A 19,002-nucleotide genomic window follows, 5' to 3' on the forward strand; every position below is an offset into this window, starting at 1 on the left:
AAAAATCACATAAAGAAACAATTAATTTCAAACAATATTCCTTTTTAATAATATAAATTAATAACTCGTTTATTTTTGACGTGTGAATATCAAAGATGAATGAGAATCTCATTGCCGATTAACATAGTGAATCCTATGTTGGATCCCATGACAAGAGCCAGTCTCGCATATTTATGTACTTGTTTGGTTTGTAGAGGTTTGTTCACTTTTGATCTTTTACATTTGTTTTTAAAATTGACCTTGTCGTTGTTTCGAATAGACTAATACTAGTACAACCATACTACCTCAACTAAAATCAGAGAGAGTTAGTTGTGGTGTACACAAACCCATGCATATTTGTAGCTAATATACTTATTATATTACTATATAGATTAAATTTGCATGTCAGTCCACGTGATCTTCATCCTTACTGGCTACATCAAAGTTTGTGTTAACATTATCTTATTATTATTTTTTTGTGTTTTTCTGGTAATCCTTTCTTCTATTTTTTCTATATTTTCCTTTCTTCTATTTTTTCTATGTTCTCCTTTTCATTCAGTGAAACGTAGAAATCTCTACTTTATTATACGTACGACAGAAAAGAAAGATCAATACCGTTTTTGTTCAAACAAACTTCTTAAGATCTTGTGTGTGTGTGTGTGTGTGTGAATATCTTAGATGTACTCCTCTACAGTGAACGTCATCTTAGGCAAGTGTTATATGTATCATTATTAACTGGACATTTTATTCTCACATTCTGAACACTATTCTGACGGCAGAAAAACGTACTAGTTAATAGTAACCTCATCTTCTCAAAAAATCAAAACAATAAACTAATCAATATGGGAAAAAGGTCAATTTTCTCGTTTGTCGCTGTCGGGTCCAGTGAGCATCAAAACATTATTTGTTAATGTATTTTATATAAATGTTTTACTACTTCCAAATATCACAGTTACCAAGTGAACTGTGAAAGACTACAGTGGCACCACTGTAAACCAGAATATATGACATCATGTATGCAAAAACATTACAGAGATATTCCTGTTTTTTTCCTCTGTTTCTTGCTTTTTTATTCTTTAGTTTACTTTTCAACCATTTTTTTAGTGGCTCTGGCTCAAGAAGAATTATCTTATACGAAGAACGATCGTAAAATATTTCGAATATTAATAACCTTAAATTAAAAAATCTCACCTCCGTTTTTTATTTGTCAAAGTATAGTCTTTCATTTTTGTATAATATATCTTATTTGCGGTAAAGACACATCTTTGCGGTAAGGAATTAATACATCTTTGTATAATAGATGGTATATTCTTTGTTGAATGTTCCATAGGGTTATTTGATTCTTAATCTCTCTCTAGTGAATATATTAGTAATATGATGAAGTTAAATAAGGTACACATTTCTTTAAATAAAAATAAAGGTTTATAGGAAAATAGTGTCCTTAAAAAAAAACTAAACTACTCATTTTCAGCACAACAAAGCTAATTTTTATTTTTCTTCTCTTTTTTTTCTGGTAGGTAACGCAGCAAAACTTGTAGTAAAATCAAACTTCAGGAAAACTTACCACTATTTTTCTAATACATTGTCAATGCCTTATTAGTGCTTATGCTTTTAGTCTTTGAAAACGGAAAATAAAAATATACGACCCTTTTTTTTGTGCATCAAAATTAACGACCCATTTTGTTGGTCAGACTTACATTACCATTACATGCAATTGATATCTTCAAAGAAAAGACAGAAGAAAAAACACCTTATAACCTATTTAGACCATTTATAATCGACCAGTTGAATAAACTGTTGAAAATCTTTCAATAGGGGTGTTGAGAAAACTGAAAAAATGATATAGATTAATTGGTTTTGAAAGCCACAAGATGAGATTCACAATAACGATATTTCATTTGATTATTGATGATCAGAATTGTTAAGATTTTTAATACATCTATTTCACATCAATTATATTATAACGCGATATTTTGTTTATTATAATATTTTATATCAAATTTTATTATTTGTGTTTTAAAAATAGAGATTTGTTTTATTTGATTTGAACACATTTTTTTTTTCAATTTTTAAATATATTTAAAAGTTTTGTTTATATCTTTAAATATGTTTTGAAATTTTATTTAGAATATATAAATCTTAATTTTCAAATAATTTAGTATAGTTTTAGAGTTTTCATAAATAATTATTTATTTTTAATAAACATTTTAGTGAAATAATAATAGATAGATATTTGTTGCGCTAATAAACAAAAATTATTGTGATAACTTAGATTTAAAACTCCAATATGTACATATATAGTCTTATGGATCAATTTATCACTTTCAAAATCGGTTTTTAAACACATAGGGATAGAACCTTCTTATTAGTTTCTAACCTTTAAAGAAATATTATAAATACATAGCATTGATGCTAAACTATTAAAAACAAACTAGATTTCGACCCGCACAACCGTGCAGGTTTTATTTTCAGTTTTATATGCATATATATTTATTTAGATCATTAGTAGTATAATATGTGCATGAAAAACATATTTTTGCTTCTTATTATATATTTATTTATTGAATTTACATTTAGTTATTAATATGTGCATGAAAAACATATTTGACAATTATTTTTATTTAATTATGTTAAATTTTTACCCGTCTTTCAAAACTGAATTTCTTTTTGCAGTATTTTCTATGTTTATTCATTTTCCACAATATATTATTATATTTACAAAAGTGAAAGATATGTTAATTTTTATACATGTAGTATATAGTCTATTAATGTTAAGCCACTTTGTCATTATATTATAGTTTTAGATAAGTATTTTATTTTTATAAAATTAAAAATTAAAAATTTATCAATTTAATATAGTTTTATCATATTAAGTTCAATATGAAAAAAATTAACATGATTGATTGTGATTATATAATAGATAAAATAAGATATAATATTTTATTTTTCATTTTATAATAGACAACTGAATATATTAATGTATAATATTTCAAAACTAATTTCGGAATTATTTAAAAAGTTTATATATGATTTTGAAAATTAAGATTTTGTTAAGATATTTTTAATAGATTTTTCGAGATTTAAAATATGTATATTTAAATTTTAAATGAAAAGATATCAAAAGATATTATAATTAAACTGTTAGAATATGTGTATGTTAACCAATCCTGATTTTTAGGATTAATTTATTAGAAACGATATATTATTGAACCATATGTTTAGTAATTAATGAATGGTAAGTCATTTCTAGTTAAGGGTTCATTTTTTAAAATATCACACATGAATCAAGGTCGTGACTTCTGTTTTAATATAATAGATGTTAAATGAATCTAAAAATATTTATTTCTTTATAAAATCTCAAATCCCACCCATGATCACTTTACTTTGTCTTTGGTTCCTCCTAGTGAAAACGTTAGATAGTCAAAATCTAGAAACGTAAGTGACCCTGCCACTTACGTGTTGACTGGTGTCTTCTACTATATATACTAACTAAGCTAATAATCAACGACTCTCTTATTATTCTTTCTCTCTTTCACTCACCTAACCTTGCACAGGAAAAAAGCCCCTCTTCTTCTTTTTCTTTCTTGGAAAAAACCTCTTTTGATTAGGTCTAAAATGGCATCAAAAAAAGCAAAAAAAGCAAACCGAGCTGAGAAGAAACTCAAAAGAACCCATTTCAAGAAACAACTTCCACAGCACAAGAACACCGACACACTTACTAGTCTCGACAATACTTTTTCATCGACTATTGTCTCTTCGTGTTCTTCTACAACGACGTCTTTCTCTCCTAAAGACACAAGCTACTCTGTTCACTCTCCTTCTCGGAAGGTACTGACGTCGTCACCAGGTAAAGGTGGTGTCGGCGGCGGTTGCTGTACCCCAAAATCTCAAAAGTCTCGGATACCGGAGATGCTGACGTGTCCACCAGCGCCGAAGAAGCAAAGAGTCCCACAGAACTGCGTGTTACGACGGAGACAGATCGTTTTCTTTGCTCCTCCGGAGATAGAGCTCTTCTTCGTCAAAGCAAACCATCAATAAACAGATTTAAATGAATATTTGTAGTCTTTTTTTTTTTGTTATTCGTGCTAGTATCAATCGATATAGAAAGTAGTATGAGAAGATGATCAAGATTTCATCTCTTTGAATTGTTAATACAATAACGAAGAGTATATTACTATATCAATATTATAATGATTTCTAGTGATGTTTCTTTTTCTTGTTATTTTGGTTTGTTTTTAACATATTGTTCCTTTGGCGCTTGTTTTTTTGGGGGATGATTTGAATGAAGTCGGTTTGAGCTTTGTGGTAGGGTAATATTAAAATCAACTATGATTTAAACTATAATTAATTTATAACTTTTTATAATTTTATACTTTTCTTGCTTCCCTTTCTCTTTAAGTGCTATGTGTTAGGTTGCTACTGACTTTAATTTCTGGACCTATCAGCTTTGTCGGTATTTGTATATTGGGCATAGATTGAGAGATTTGTTCACCTAACGTATCGTTCTTCGTTGCTAGTATATAATTCAAAGATAAAATAAGTATAACTCCCTTATTATTAACTTGTGAAACTAACTCAAAACACAAGTCTTCAATCCTCAAACCCACAAGTTATGTCACACACACGACATATACTTATATAGGCTTGTATTTATCCTAATCCTATTAGATTACATAACTTTAGATAACTCCTAATTATATTATGTATCTATCTCCATGACTCGGTAGGATTAGGCTAAACTCTTGCATCTCAATCTTCTTTTCTTTTTAAGCTTATCCCAACAGTCTCCCCTTTAAGCTTGAAATCTTCTCTTGTCACATCTTGCACACCAATCAGTTCTCTCATTTCCTTGAACTTGGTTCTTCCTAGAGCTTTGGTAAGTATATCAGCTTTCTGTTGATCACTCGCGACATGCTCCACAACAATCTTACCCCTCTCAACACACTCCCGTATGTAGTGGTAACGAGAGTGTATGTGTTTGCTTCTTCGGTGGAAAACCGGGTTTCTTGTAAGAGCTATAGCAGATTGATTGTCGATCCTGATTACTACTTTCTACTCTGGTTCTTCTGTGATCTCACTCAGCAGCTCCTGCAGCCATACAGCCTGTTTGGCAGCCTCTGTTCCTGCCATGAACTCCGCCTCACAGCTTGAAAGAGCAACTGTTTCTTGTTTACCTGAGCACCAAGTAATCAAGCTTTCTCCAAAGTAAAATATATGACCTGCAGTGCTTCTTCCATCATCTGGATCAATATTATGGCTGCTGTCACTGTACCCTATAAGTCTTGGAACACTTGGTACTGATCGCGTGAACACAAGGCCTAGCGACGCACTCCCCTTTAAGTACCTGAGACAATGCTTCATTGCCGCTCCATGCGAAGCCTTAGGACTCTGCATGTAACGACTCAAGATTCCCACAGCATATGATAAATCTGGTCTAGTATGGAGCAAATACCTCAGACAACCTACACTCCTTCGATAGCTTGTTGCATCAATGTTGTCTTCTTCAATTGATTTCTCCAGTTGTAACCCGTGCTCCATAGGTATATGTGACATATTGCAGTTGCTCATGCCACTTTCTTCTAGTATCTTTAATGCGTACCTTCTTTGATTTAGAGTTATACGACCTTCCTCTTGACTGACCTCGATTCCCAAGTAGTAGCTCAGCTTTCCCAAGTCACTCATATCGAACTTACTAGCCATCTCTCTCTTGAACTCTTTGATCACATACGGGCTTGCTCCAGTCACAAATAAGTCGTCAACATATACCGCCACAACAAGTATATTTTCTTCCAGAGTCTTTCTGTAAACAGAAGGTTCCTTAGAGCATCTTGTGAATCCCAACTCGAGAAGTATTCCATTAAGCTTATCGTTCCATGCCCGTGGGGCTTGTTTCAATCCGTACAACGCCTTATGTAGCTTATATACCTTCTTCTTACTTCCCTGCACCTCGAAACCCTCTGGTTGACTCACATACACAGTCTCTTTCAGTTCACCGTGTAGGAACGCTGTTTTCACGTCAAGGTGATGTACTTCCCATCCTCGTGTAGCAGCAATGCTTACAAGTAATCTGATGGTTTCAAGTCGAGCAACAGGCGCAAACGCTTCCTCGTAGTCTATGCCGTACTGCTGTACATAACCTTTGGCCACTAAACGTGCTTTGTACTTCTTGATCGATCCATCAGAGTTGAACTTGATCTTAAACAACCATCGCAATCCTATTGGTCTTACTCCATCGGGCAGATCAACCAAGCTCCACACCTTGTTCTTCTCAATGGACTGTAGTTCATCATGACAAGCATCTATCCATTCTTTTAGTTCTCTTGCTTCCGTGAAGTTTCTCGGTTCCTGATTCAAGCACAATAGTAGTATTTCTCCTTCTTTCTCTGCGAGCAAGACGTAGTCATCAAGGTATTTTGGTCGCACCACTTGTCTTTCGCTCCGTCTCAGGGCTTCCACCGGTTGATCACTCCTAGTGTTCTCTTCATTTATGGTGCTTGTATCCACGTCCTCTGTTTTTTCAGCTATGTTTTCTTCCTCCAACGCCTTAAACTGAGCATGATCCATATGATCTGTTGCTCTGTTTATTCCGTGGTTTCCAAATTCTCCCAATGTGACGTTAAAGTCCTCATAGTTTCTTGTCTCTCCGTCAATCGACTTCCAGTTCCATCCTTTCTTTTCATCAAACACCACATCGCGACTGACAATTATTTTCTTCTTTTCAGGATCAAGCAGCTTGTATGCTTTGGATCCAGGCTCAGTTCCAAGGTGAACCAACATTTGTGTCCTATCCTCCAGCTTCCTTAAGTGTGGCTTCACGATCTTGGCATAGCATACACATCCGAAAATGCGGAGGTGACTTATATTAGGACGCTTTCCTCGCAGAACCTCGTACGGCGTCATGTCCTTCAGTGACCTTGTAGCTATACGGTTTATTAGATAGGCTGCATGTCGCACAGCTTCTCTCCAGAGGTAGTTTGGCATATGCATGTGTTTTAAGATGCTCCTAGTCATCTCCATTAGTGTTCTGTTTCGCCTCTCTACCACTCCATTCTGCTGTGGACTATACGGAGCAGTGAGGTCTCGCTTGATCCCCTTGTCTTCACAGAATTTGTTGAACTCATACGACGTGAACTCTCCACCACGATCACTTCTAAATGTTGCTATGCGTTCTCCAGTCTCCTGTTCTATCATTACTCTTAGCCTCTGAAACTTCTCAAACGCCTCGCCCTTTTCTTTGAGCAAACTTATCCACATATATCTTGAATGGTCGTCTATGACCACAAAGATATATTTATTTCCACCCATCGTACTTGGCGTTATTGGACCGCAGAGGTCGCCATGTAGAAGCTCCAGTCGTCGGTTTGCTCTAAACATCGTTGCTTGAGGAAACATGTTTCTTGTTTGTTTCCCAAGTAAACACGAAGAGCATAGTTCCTTCAACACGTTTATACTGGAGACTCCGGTAACTAGTTCCTTTTGCATCATAACCTTCATGGTTGTAGTGTTGACATGCCCAAGTCTTGCATGCCATCGGCTTGACTCGCTTATCTCACTCAAGTGAAGGTGTGATGTATCTCTGATCCCCATTCTCACCTTGTAGAGTCTGTTTTTAGATCGTGTAGCTCTTACCAGCAGCTTTCCGTGTTGGTCATGCATAGTTAGTAGTTCTTTTCTCAGCCTTATGTCACACCCTGACTCTGTTGCTTGACCCAGATTAATAATATTGCTTCTCAGTTCTGGTATAAAGTACACATCATTCATCTTTCTAGCCTCTCCATTCATGTCCACAAACGCTACTGTACCTTTCCCTTTGATATCAATCTTTGAGTCATCACCGAACCTCACTTTTCCTGTAATTGTCTTATCAAGCTTTGAGAAGTATCTTTGGTCTCCCGTCATGTGGTTGCTGGCCCCATTATCTAAATACCAAATGTCCTCTGCATCTGTACTTCTCTCAAACTTCTCAGGTAGACAATTCTTCTCATTAAGGTAGACAACGTCGTGCATCATCAACTCGTCTGCTTCGTGTGTGTCACTATTGTCATTCTCCAGAGCTTCTTGTAGCTTTAGGAGGCGGTCTGGACAATCTGAGGCATAGTGCCCGATCTTATCACATCGATAACACGTTATTCTCGATGTATCTCTACTTCCATTACTCCTTCCTCTGCCTCTTCCTCTGTATTGGGACCTTCCTCCTCTGCCACGTCCTCTATAGTCTCTGTTATAGTCTCGAGTCTCTCTGTTTTGATCGTGCTGATCACGTTGTTGTGTGTTCTGTGATCCTCGAGCATCATCGTTAGTGTACATAAGCTTTGGTGGATCATCTTGTGGTTCCTCGTCATCATGTATTCGTTCCTCATATGCCTTCATGCGACCCATGATATCTTCAAAACTCGTTTTGTTTAGGTCCAGCACTTGTTCTAACGAGGCCACAATCTGTATGTATTTCTTACGAGGAAGACTACTCATAAGTTTCTTCACCATCTTAGGCTCTTCTATTGACACACCTAGGGCTGCAGATTTAGAAGCAATTTCAGCTAACTTCCCTCCGAAGTCATCAACTGATTCCGTATCCTTCATCTTGAGTCGATCAAAGTCACTCATCAAAGTTGCTAATCGTGCTTCTTTGACTCGCTCGGCTCCAAGATGTCTGGTTTTGATTGCCTTCCATACTTTCTTAGCGCTGTCAAGTTCTCCTACCTGAAGTGTCAATACTTCGGGTATAGATTGTAGCAGTAGACCCATCGCCATGTTGTTCTTCTTACCATCGACTTTCTCATCTTCAACATCATCCCAAACTTCATGAATCTTAAGAGCTACTTTCATCCTTATTGCCCATACTGTGTAGTTAGTCGAATTTAGCATTGGACATTGGATGGTGGTAGATCCTTCCTTCGGTTTAGTATCTGTCGTAACCATCTCCTTGCTCATCGTTAGTTGATGAGGCTCTGATACCAACTATAGAATTCAAAGATAAAATAAGTATAACTCCCTTATTATTAACTTGTGAAACTAACTCAAAACACAAGTCTTCAATCCTCAAACCCACAAGTTATGTCACACACACGACATATACTTATATAGGCTTGTATTTATCCTAATCCTATTAGATTACATATATAGATAACTCCTAATTATATTATGTATCTATCTCCATGACTCGGTAGGATTAGGCTAAACTCTTGCATCTCAATCTTCTTTTCTTTTCAAGCTTATCCCAACAGCTAGTCTGTTCAAATTGCTTGGGTTTTTGTTCACTTTTCCACGTTCATTTGATCGATGGAAACAATCACTTTGGGAAACATCACATATGCAGAGTCTAGTCTAGGTCCCAACAAACACTAAGACAAACCATCATCTTTAATTAGCTACAAATTTTCACCGTTGAGTTTGGGATTCTCAAACAATTTCACATAGCTTTTCTTTATGCTGCACACAGATCCTAATAAATATAAAGTAAAAGAAAAAATAGTTTCTTTGAACTTTTTCAGAATCACATTAATACCACGTATAAATAATACAACGACCATGAAATATTTCAAGCACAACCATTTTATTTTATTTTCGTAAACTATGTAACACTAACTTAGATAAATGAAGCACATTTTTATCTAAATTTACCTTTATGTATGTAAAAGAAAGTTACCTTTGTGTTGTATTTTAAAGTTCAATATAGGTTTGTATCCACTTTCATCCCTAATTACGTTCACCTTTTTCTTTTTGTTATCTTCCACTAATTAGAAATATAATTATGTTTAAAAAATTTAGTGAAAGCAAAGAGACGAGAAATATGTGAAGAGTTAGTGGGGCTGGCCGCAGTGTCGAGGCAGAGGATAACATCTGCCAAGGGAATCCAATGAACCGACTCGTGCGGCTTTTCTCATCATTTTCTCTTTTTTTCTTTCTTCCTATTTTCTCACTAAAGTTTTTTTTCCTAAAAATATTTTCGCACTAAAGTTAGAACTCATAGTTTACCAAAAAAAGTTAGTACACAACATATTTATTCGATCATCAAGACTACAGAAAATAAGACTTTTCTTTCTTCTTTTTTTCCACATAAAAGATAATGCATTCTTGACAAATTAAGGTTCTAGTGTCGAATAAAAATCTACACAGAAGAGTCGAAGAACGCAAAAATATTATGAATTTTTTTTGGGTTCACCACTAAAAATTCGTTATTCTATATTCTGTATTTTTTTAAAAAGAAAACAAATTAATTACTAAGTTATATTATAATTTTAAAATAAAAAGATAAAAATAAATAAAAATAATAATAGGTGTCAAAATAAAGAATTTTATTTAAAAAAATATTTTTAACACCATCAGCAAAACACTCATATGCCCTAAATCTTAAACCGTAAACTTTCTAAACCCTTGGATAAACTCTAAATCCTAAGTGTTAGACCCAATTTCGGACATTTCTTTTATTGGATCGAGATTAAGCATATAAACCGTGGGATAAGAATCCATAGCAAGCATGCGAGTTCGAGACGAAGTCTTTGAGGATCCGGAGATAACGGGAGAAGTTGCGAAGAGGATGGAGTGATACAACTATAAAAGAAGAGGAGAGATCAAGCAGGAAGACACATAAAAGATCCTAGAAATAGCACACAATACACATCGACTTCATTTTATTCTGCTTTATATCGATTATTTCATCGACTTCTGTTGCAGTTCGGATCTCATTTTATTCATTGTACTCGATCTCTTTATTCAATAAAGTATATTTTTGTCAACTGATTTCCGATTACATCGTTGTGTTCTAAGCATATCGTTGCTCACATCATTTTCATTCTCCAGTTTACATCTCAAACACTATCAAATACTTAGTGTAGATTTTAGGATTTACACTAAGGTTTATGATTTATCCAAGTGTTTAGAGTTTATGATTAAAGATTTAAGTTTAGGGTTTATAGTTTAGAGTTAATGGTTTATGATTTATGATTTATCTAAGGATTTAAGTTTTTCTAAGAGTTTAGAATTTATCAAAGGATTTAGGGTTTAGGGTTTACTGCTTTGCTGATGGGGTCAAAATTATTATTTTAATTCATTTTATTGTTAACTATTATTTTTATTTATTTTTATTTTATAAAAAATAATTTAACTTGGCAATTTTTTTAAAGATACAGAATAAAAAATAATAAATTTCTATTCGTTGGTGAATTTACGTTTCATCCCAAGAGGTGAACCTAAGAATAACTCAAATATTATTAAATGTAAGAAACCATAAAATTTTAAACAAAACTACATCGAGTAAAATAGAATATATAACAAACCAAGAAGTAGAAGCCCATAATTTTAGTTAGTTTGAGAAAGCTAATTGATTTACTTGACTCAAGAAATAATAAGGGAGTTTACAGAGAAAAAAAGGAGAAAGATTTGACATAAAGAATAAAGAACACTGAACATGATGATTGTGATTTTAATTTTATAACCCATACGATAATATAAATATTTTGCAAATCTATAAAGTTGTAATCAGTCGCATAAAATTTTATAAAACTGCGATTTTTGTTTTAACTAAATAGCCATCTTATAATAAAATAATTATAGTTATTTATTGTAATTAAATTATTTTTAATTTATTCTACTCATTCGTTTCCATGTCAATTTCTTTCGACAAAAAACTAAACTATTTTGGTTACTTTAGTAAAAATATTTTAGTTACATATTAAATCACATATAACAAACTTGTCAAAAAATAAATTCAACTATTGAATTAATTTAATGGTACGTTGAATAGCTGGTATAATTTAGGTCGATTAGTTCATGTTAATTTATCAAATTCAGCATGTTAAATTATATGATATAAATCATAATAGATATTTTTCTCATCCTGATTTTTTAATTCATAACCCGTACGATAATATAAATATTTTGTAATTCTATAAAGTTGTAATCGGTAACATATAATTTTATACTATTGTGATTTATGTTTTAACTAAATAAATATTTAATGATAAATAATTATAGTTATTTATTTTCATGTTATCTAACTAAAAATAAACCATATATTTTGTAACCTCTCCTCTTCCCTCAATTCTCAGATTCGCACGTCCTAATATTTAGCTAAGATGTAAATTACAAAATCATTCATTCCATAAAGTAACTTACAGAAACAAAATGCAAGTGGAAGATTTTCATTTCTATAATTCGTATATATATAAAGCAACTTAATTATGGCCATTGGGATTGTATAGTTGGGCGGTTTAGACTATTTTACTAAAAACATGATATTAACAATTCTTATATAAATTATCATGGGTTTTATGGTATGTGTTATAGTTTAGCATAACTGTATATATATATATATATATATATATATATATATATAGTTTTTATTGCAATATATTTTTGACAAACTAAAAAATTTAGTATATTTATATTTTAAAATAAATCTTCAATTTGTATTCAAAAATTTATGATTGGAAAGTTAATAATAAAATAGTAATCAAATTCAGACATATATATCGAAGAAACAAAAAAATACAAACCACACTATATCTGCATTTCAAGCATGGATCAAGATCTAGAATAGGTCTGGGTATTTTATCCGGACACCAAGTCCCGAACCAGAACCAATCTAAAAATACAGGTTCGGGTCCGGGTCCATGTTAAAGTACATACTGGGTCTTTTTTCTTTGGACTCGTAAGTCTTGGTTCGAATCCGGATCATATCTGAGATCCGATCAGATTCCCAAAGTACTCGAACTTATTGTATCTATTATGTATATTTGGGTAATTTTTTAATTTTCGATTATATTTTTTTTTTTTAAGTTTTGGATTCGGATTTTCAGGTGTATTTCAGGTTTCTGGAAATAAATTTTCCAAAAATATAATTTGGTAATATTCAGATAGAATTATGGGTACCTTCTCGGTTTATGGGTCTGATTTTGGATAAATTTTCGGGTATTTATAGGTTCTTCGGATATTTTTGAGTTTTCAGGTATTTTCGAGTTTTCAACTCCAGTTCGTGTATTTCGGGTCACTTTCGACCCGCTCTTTAATCATATCTGCTGTAGATGGAGAAAAAATATGAAAAATGTGACAAAGAAGCTACACATGAAGATGATGATTTTGGTAATGTTTCAACAAAGAAGACAAATCAAATTTCGCAATGTCAAGATTGGATGAAAATTAATAGTAAGAACAAAGAGAACACAATGAGTAACCATGAAAATAACTCCAATACAAGCGAATTGTTTTATCTACATTTTCTTTTAAACAAGAAAAAAAATATCGACAAACTACACAGATTTACGAACTGTTAATGGAATTTTGTATCTTACCTTTGAAAATGCTTATAATGCTCTTTTTATTTGAACTATTATTTTATCTTTAGGGATTTTTCAATTTCTTTGTAAAATTTTGTTCAATAATAAATTAATAACATAAAGTTATGTAACATAATAATTTCAATACAATTATCAAAATCAGAAGCCTAATCATTTTGAGAAAAATTACACAAGTAAAATTAAAAATAAAACACAGATCTGATACAAAATACATATATAATAACAAAAACACAAATTTATAAATTAAATTTCAACAAAAACATACAAAACAAAACATATTCCCGCCCTCTTAGGGCGGGTCAGTATCTAGTTCAACTGTTAAATTGATTCCATGGAATGTTGAATAGTTATTTTAAATTTGGGAAATTTTCAAAAAAACCACTTTGATAATCATAAATTTTTATGATAAATTCATGTTGAATTTATCATAGAATTTAACATGTTAAATTACACATAAGAAGTCATATTGGATATATTTTTCTCATCCAAGTTTTTTTAATATTAATTTTTTTATGATAAATTATATGCCAAAATTTATCATGTTCTACAGAAAGAGACTTATGTAATTTAATTTGGATTAAAATTATATAATTTTTTAAACTAAAATTTTGGTATATATTTATTTTAGTTTTCAATAAGCTCATGTTTCTATTTTTAACATTTAATTTAAATAGATTATAATATTTTTAATATTATAAAGTTTGAAAAAAAGAATGAGATAGGATTTTAATTTTTTTTATTGTAGCATTTTTAAAGTATACAATTTGAGTGAATATTGAAAGATTAGGTGGAAAAAGGATGAGGTAGAAGATTAGAAATCAAAAAGTAGAGTGTTGAATTAGTTAACCATTGTGGATAGCCTAGATTTATGTTTCAGTTTGTTTTAGTTTTAATAAATATAAAATTATACTAATTAATAAAAATTGGTACATCAAATGCAACAGAAATAAATACAGATTTAAACATAATCATAGTACAATATATCTTTGATTTCAGTTCCATTTATTTTTCTTGCACAACAAAATTCAAGTGAACTATTTCAATAAAGCTAGTCAGTAACATGAATGAATCCACTTTTGTAGTGAAACTTCCAACATATGCAACACAAAACAGAAGATGCAAGAAAAAGCAAAAAAAAGTAATAATTAAGATAATGGTCATTTGAAGGTCGATGGCTTAGCACGTAATGCTAGGAAACAAAGTCATTTGTTGTGTACATGGATACATAGTTACCATTTTTGTTTACAGAATCAGTCTGTAAAAGTCATGCAAAAAAAAAGATAATGGTCCTTATAAGTTAGGACTTGTAAGCCCGTTACAGGCCCATAAAACTTATCGCAATCGAATGATCTTATTTAACATCAATCCAAGTCAAAAAGTAGTATTTATGTTGCCGCCGTCCATGTGGCAAGCACGTGGCAACGAAGATTCAAAACGGAACAAAACTTATGTTCTACTTCCTACGACGATCAAAACAAAAACAAAAACAAAATAAAATATACTTAATTCAATTCAATTCCACAAAAATCATATTTTTTTCTTCTTCTTCCTACCTCAGATCGTGTACCTCTTCGTCTCCTTCAATCACTACCTCCGAGACGGTCTTTTCGCTCTTTGATTGAATGGTATTGTTTGAAAATTACCGATTATTATCAATTCGTTGTTGATTGCATGAGCTCCTTAGACCCTTTTCTTGTTCTTAGGGTTTTGTTCTTGAAAGTTTTGAAATTTCTATAAAATTTGGTGAATTCAATCATTGACTTTGTTACTTTCTTACTTGTTACTTAATCGTTTCGTGGAAATTTGTGAAATTCGTATTTGACTTTTGGTCTGTCTAGTTGAAATTTCAGAATTAACAATCAGATTTTGAGTAGGAAACCGAAGACATGCATTCGAAATCCGACGGTGGGAATCATCAGATCGTTTCAGAGGCTGTTCATCATCATCAGACATCATCCATAAATAGTTTAAACCCTTGGCAGCGGGCTGCTGCTGCCTGCAATGCAAATTCTTTTGTGGAAGAAGCTGAGGGAGATAAGTCTATAGCATTTGAATCAACAACTAATGGGTCCAAGTCACCACCATCTAACAGAGATGATAATAGTAACAAGGAATCACCACAAGTCACAAACTCCTCTCCCCAACAGTCAGGTGCATGCATGACTTGTCCTTAATTATGGTAGTGCTTACACTTTGCAGATTTTGCTAACTATTTTTGTTACTGTATTTTCTATATGCAGCTGGAGATTACAGTGAAAAAAGTCAACAACTTGTTGTTCATCATGGGATTACACCACCTCCTCACCCCCAACTTGTTAGCCACACAGTTGTATAGCTGATTAGTTGTCTATTTTTTCTGTATGCTTTTCTTTTAGCTGTGGTTGCTTACAGTTTCTTTTTTGTTTTGTTTTGTTTTTGGGGCTATGGATCATGCAGGGATGGACATCCTCAAATCCATACCAAGATCCATATTATGCTGGAATGATGGGAACTTATCCCTTGGTATTATTACTTTATTTCCCTCGTATATATGAATCTTTACTTAATCCCCCAGGCTACTTTCTTCTATGTTAAGACTATTTGGGATGGTGCGTCTTGTCTACTATTGGGTTGTGACTTGTGAGACATGAGATTACTAGTTAAAATATTCGTAGGTGCTAAAGTTTAGCAGGTTTAACAGTGTTCATGGCGTGTAATAATTTTGTTAGTTAATTTTGTTACAAGATTTATGCTTTCCGTGTGATTTTATGATAAAGCTATATCACTTTCCCTTATCAGGCTTATGTTCCATATGGTGGGATGACTCATTCAAGAATGCCACTGCCTCCTGAAGTGGCACAAGAACCAGTGTATGTGAATGCAAAACAGTACCAGGCGATTCTTAGGCGAAGGCAGGCACGCGCCAAGGCAGAGCTTGAAATGAAGCTAATCAAATCCAGAAAGGTGAATTGCATATTATTATTATTATTAGTCTCTCTAGAGCTCTGATCTCTTATGTGAATTTATCACACTGCTCAATGCCATCATCATCTTTATAATTCTTCTTTGGCTGCGTGCGTGCTACACAGCCTTATCTCCATGAATCTCGGCATCAGCATGCTATGAGGAGGCCTAGGGGCACTGGAGGACGGTTTGCAAAGAAAACTAACACCGAAGCTTCACAGCCAAAAGCTAGAGAGAAAAGCAATGGTTCTCGTACTCAGTCCCCCACCTCATCTCATTCTGATCAACCTGAAGCTTGGAATGATGAGTATAGAACACAGTCTGAAGAGATGCAAAGCTCAGCTTCTAAGAGAAGGGAAGAAGCAGAGGACTGTTCAGGGCAGCAATGGAACAGCATTTCCTCAAACCATCCTTCTCAAGCTCGTCTAGCCATCAAGTGACCTCTCCACTGGGCAATTCATTCTTGGCTTTCTCTTTGTTGGCTTATTTGGTAGCAGCAGCCATTGAAGAGTCCTCTGTACAAATACTCGGTTTTTTTTTTCCTTTGGGGATATGTCAAACGTTGCTGCTTTCCTTTTGTCAACTCTCTCTCTTTAGTAAACGTTTAGGTTTAATCCGAGACTTGAATTTTTGAATCCAAAACTGTGTGATTAAATAACTAAATTCTAGAGTGTGCAAAGTTAAAGTAGTTAAATGGAATAACCAACAAAATCTTTCAAAGACTCTTATAAAGAACTAAACTTCGTCTTGGTCACATAAGCTGACTTATTGTTCCAATGAACTTACGTTTCTATATTTTTTTTTTATGTTTTTATATCTGAGCTGGCCAAGTCTTCAGCTTCCTCCTCGGCTTGAGTTTCGTCTAGTTCAGCCTCTTCAGCATGGTCGGGACCTGGTGCGGAATCTGAGGAGTTGTTAGACGCCTCTGTGATGTTCACAGGTGGCTGATTCTCCATCAAACCAGAGAGTGCTAGCTTTGGTGACCACTCAAGGACATCATCAATGATGTTTGACATCCTCCTTTGGTACCTGTATGCACGCAAAGTAATCACAAGTCAGCCTCTGTTAAAACCAGATGAAGAGTACAGTAAAATGTTATCTTGGTTTTAAGTTATATACCTGGCCCGAGCAGCTTCATCAGGGGCATGGCGCCTGAGCAGCATGACAACAACAACAGCCACAACCGTGTAGAAAAGTCGAGACGTCCACTTAGGAGGTTCTTCGTCGTCTTTCTTTGGCCAGAAACGGAACAGTTCCTTCAATGTGGCTTCCTCTGCAAGAATGTTGGGGAAGAACCAGACACGCTTTCCAAGAAGAATCCACATAGCACCGAAAACAACAGCTCTCACTGCCACAGTAATCAAGCAAAAGCATAATAATCTCAGTAATAGTCTATCGTTAAACTAGATTAATAAAAGAGTAGAGGGGTTACCGAAAAGCAAGGAGAGAATCATCAAAAGAATGCCAGCACAAGAGTAGAGAACGATGAGCTTGCAACGGTGTGGGTACACAGGAAACAAACAAATAGCGAGAGTCAATACAGGCCAGAAGAAGGACAAAAGCGTTTGCCACAGTGGATGCCGTTTCTCAAAAGTCCACGCAAAAAACGCATCAGTTTCAGAGAATCCTTGATCATCCTGCGCCATTACACACAACAACAAATCAAAGCATCAAACCCCCCTAGTCCCTAGAGCTATTGAATACACACATATGAACCAAAATAAACTTACACGGAAAATCTCAAGATGAGCAGGCCAAGTAGAGAGCTTCTTCTTCCCCGGACGAAGAGTTTTAGTAACACGATCACAACGGAGAAGGAGGTTCTTCCCCAACAACACATTGGCGATATCTTCAGCGTCAAGGTCTTTGTCTTCTTCAAGAATCTCTTTACACTCGGGGTGATTCTTCAAGAAGCTCACGAAGTCTTTCCCTCTGAAGTATTCGACTCGCGCTTCCTCCATAACAGCCCATCTCGATTCCAACCCCTTGTTGTCTCTAACTTTCTCAGCAAACAACTGAAACACATCCTTCTTCACACCTTGTTGCTTCTATTAAAAAAAAGGATCAAAATTCACATTACAAATGGCCAAAAGACTCAAACTTTCAACAATGTAACATCACATTTATATACAATTTAGCAAACAGTTGATCATATTTTATTTTATTATATTATAAAATCACAGATCTATTCTCCATAAAACAGAGCAAACAAAAGGGAAACGAACACCTAAACACAATGTTTTATATGGAAGAGATTAGCGTGTAATGAGAGAAGAGAGAGCAGCGAACCCTAGGTGGAGGATCGGAACCGGAGTCTCTAGCGGCGGCGGATGAAGATCCTGGTGATCGTTTAACCCTCTTCTTCTCGGCTCCGGCGTGCTTCTTCATCTCTCCTGTTCGAGACGGAGAGTTTTTGTTTTCTTTTTCAGATTTTTTTTTCTTATAGATCCAAATGTTTTTTTATTTGGATATAACTGAACGATTCCCGGTTTTCTGTTAAACCGTCGGATTCAGGTCAGATTAGCACAGTTCTTCTATCTCCGGTTAAACTGCTTGGATTTATTACCAAATTCTATAAAATTACGTTGACTGGTAGGGATTTGACAATTTACAGCCTAAATGATTTCTAACACATAAATGTTTTAAAATTGGTATAGTATCTTTCTACAGCCTAAATTATTTCTAACACATAAATGTTTTTCAATCTTGTAAAGATTTCTAACTACAAATTTCATTTTTTACATTTTTAAAAAAAATTATTGTAGTAAATAATTAAATTTAAACA

The 19,002-nt window shown here is 33.7% G+C and overlaps 3 protein-coding genes across 6 annotated transcripts; 2 read left to right on the forward strand and 1 right to left on the reverse strand.

Moving 5' to 3' along the window:
* The first annotated feature begins 3,479 nt into the window (after positions 1–3,479).
* Positions 3,480–4,201, forward strand: LOC108859369 (cyclin-dependent protein kinase inhibitor SMR13). The gene has a single exon (XM_018633266.2). It carries the CDS (start codon positions 3,595–3,597, stop codon positions 4,015–4,017), a length of 423 nt encoding a protein of 140 aa, XP_018488768.1. The 5' UTR covers positions 3,480–3,594; the 3' UTR covers positions 4,018–4,201.
* A 10,538-nt stretch (positions 4,202–14,739) lies between these two features.
* LOC108862239 (nuclear transcription factor Y subunit A-9) lies at positions 14,740–16,852 on the forward strand. Of its 4 annotated transcripts, none has more exons than XM_018636303.2 (6): positions 14,740–14,899; positions 15,149–15,425; positions 15,515–15,603; positions 15,711–15,776; positions 16,053–16,217; positions 16,343–16,852. In XM_018636303.2, exons 1-6 carry the CDS (start codon positions 14,897–14,899, stop codon positions 16,655–16,657), a joined length of 915 nt encoding a protein of 304 aa, XP_018491805.1. In that variant the 5' UTR covers positions 14,740–14,896; the 3' UTR covers positions 16,658–16,852. The 4 variants fall into 4 exon arrangements, with proteins under 4 accessions (XP_018491805.1, XP_018491806.1, XP_018491807.1 ...); XM_018636304.2 differs by having other exon boundaries at positions 15,515–15,600; XM_018636305.2 differs by having other exon boundaries at positions 15,515–15,588.
* Positions 16,853–16,886: 34 nt separating this feature from the next.
* On the reverse strand, positions 16,887–18,670 carry LOC108862238 (uncharacterized). Its single transcript, XM_018636302.2, has 5 exons — positions 18,507–18,670; positions 17,948–18,265; positions 17,650–17,854; positions 17,337–17,565; positions 16,887–17,246 (listed from the first exon to the last, which is right to left on the reverse strand). The coding sequence occupies exons 1-5, from the start codon at positions 18,603–18,605 to the stop codon at positions 17,021–17,023; spliced, it is 1,077 nt and encodes a 358-aa protein (XP_018491804.2). The 5' UTR covers positions 18,606–18,670; the 3' UTR covers positions 16,887–17,020.
* Positions 18,671–19,002: the final 332 nt, after the last annotated feature.

This window comes from Raphanus sativus, chromosome 5 (genome assembly GCF_000801105.2).
Source record: "Raphanus sativus cultivar WK10039 chromosome 5, ASM80110v3, whole genome shotgun sequence".
Taxonomy (NCBI): domain Eukaryota; kingdom Viridiplantae; phylum Streptophyta; class Magnoliopsida; order Brassicales; family Brassicaceae; genus Raphanus; species Raphanus sativus.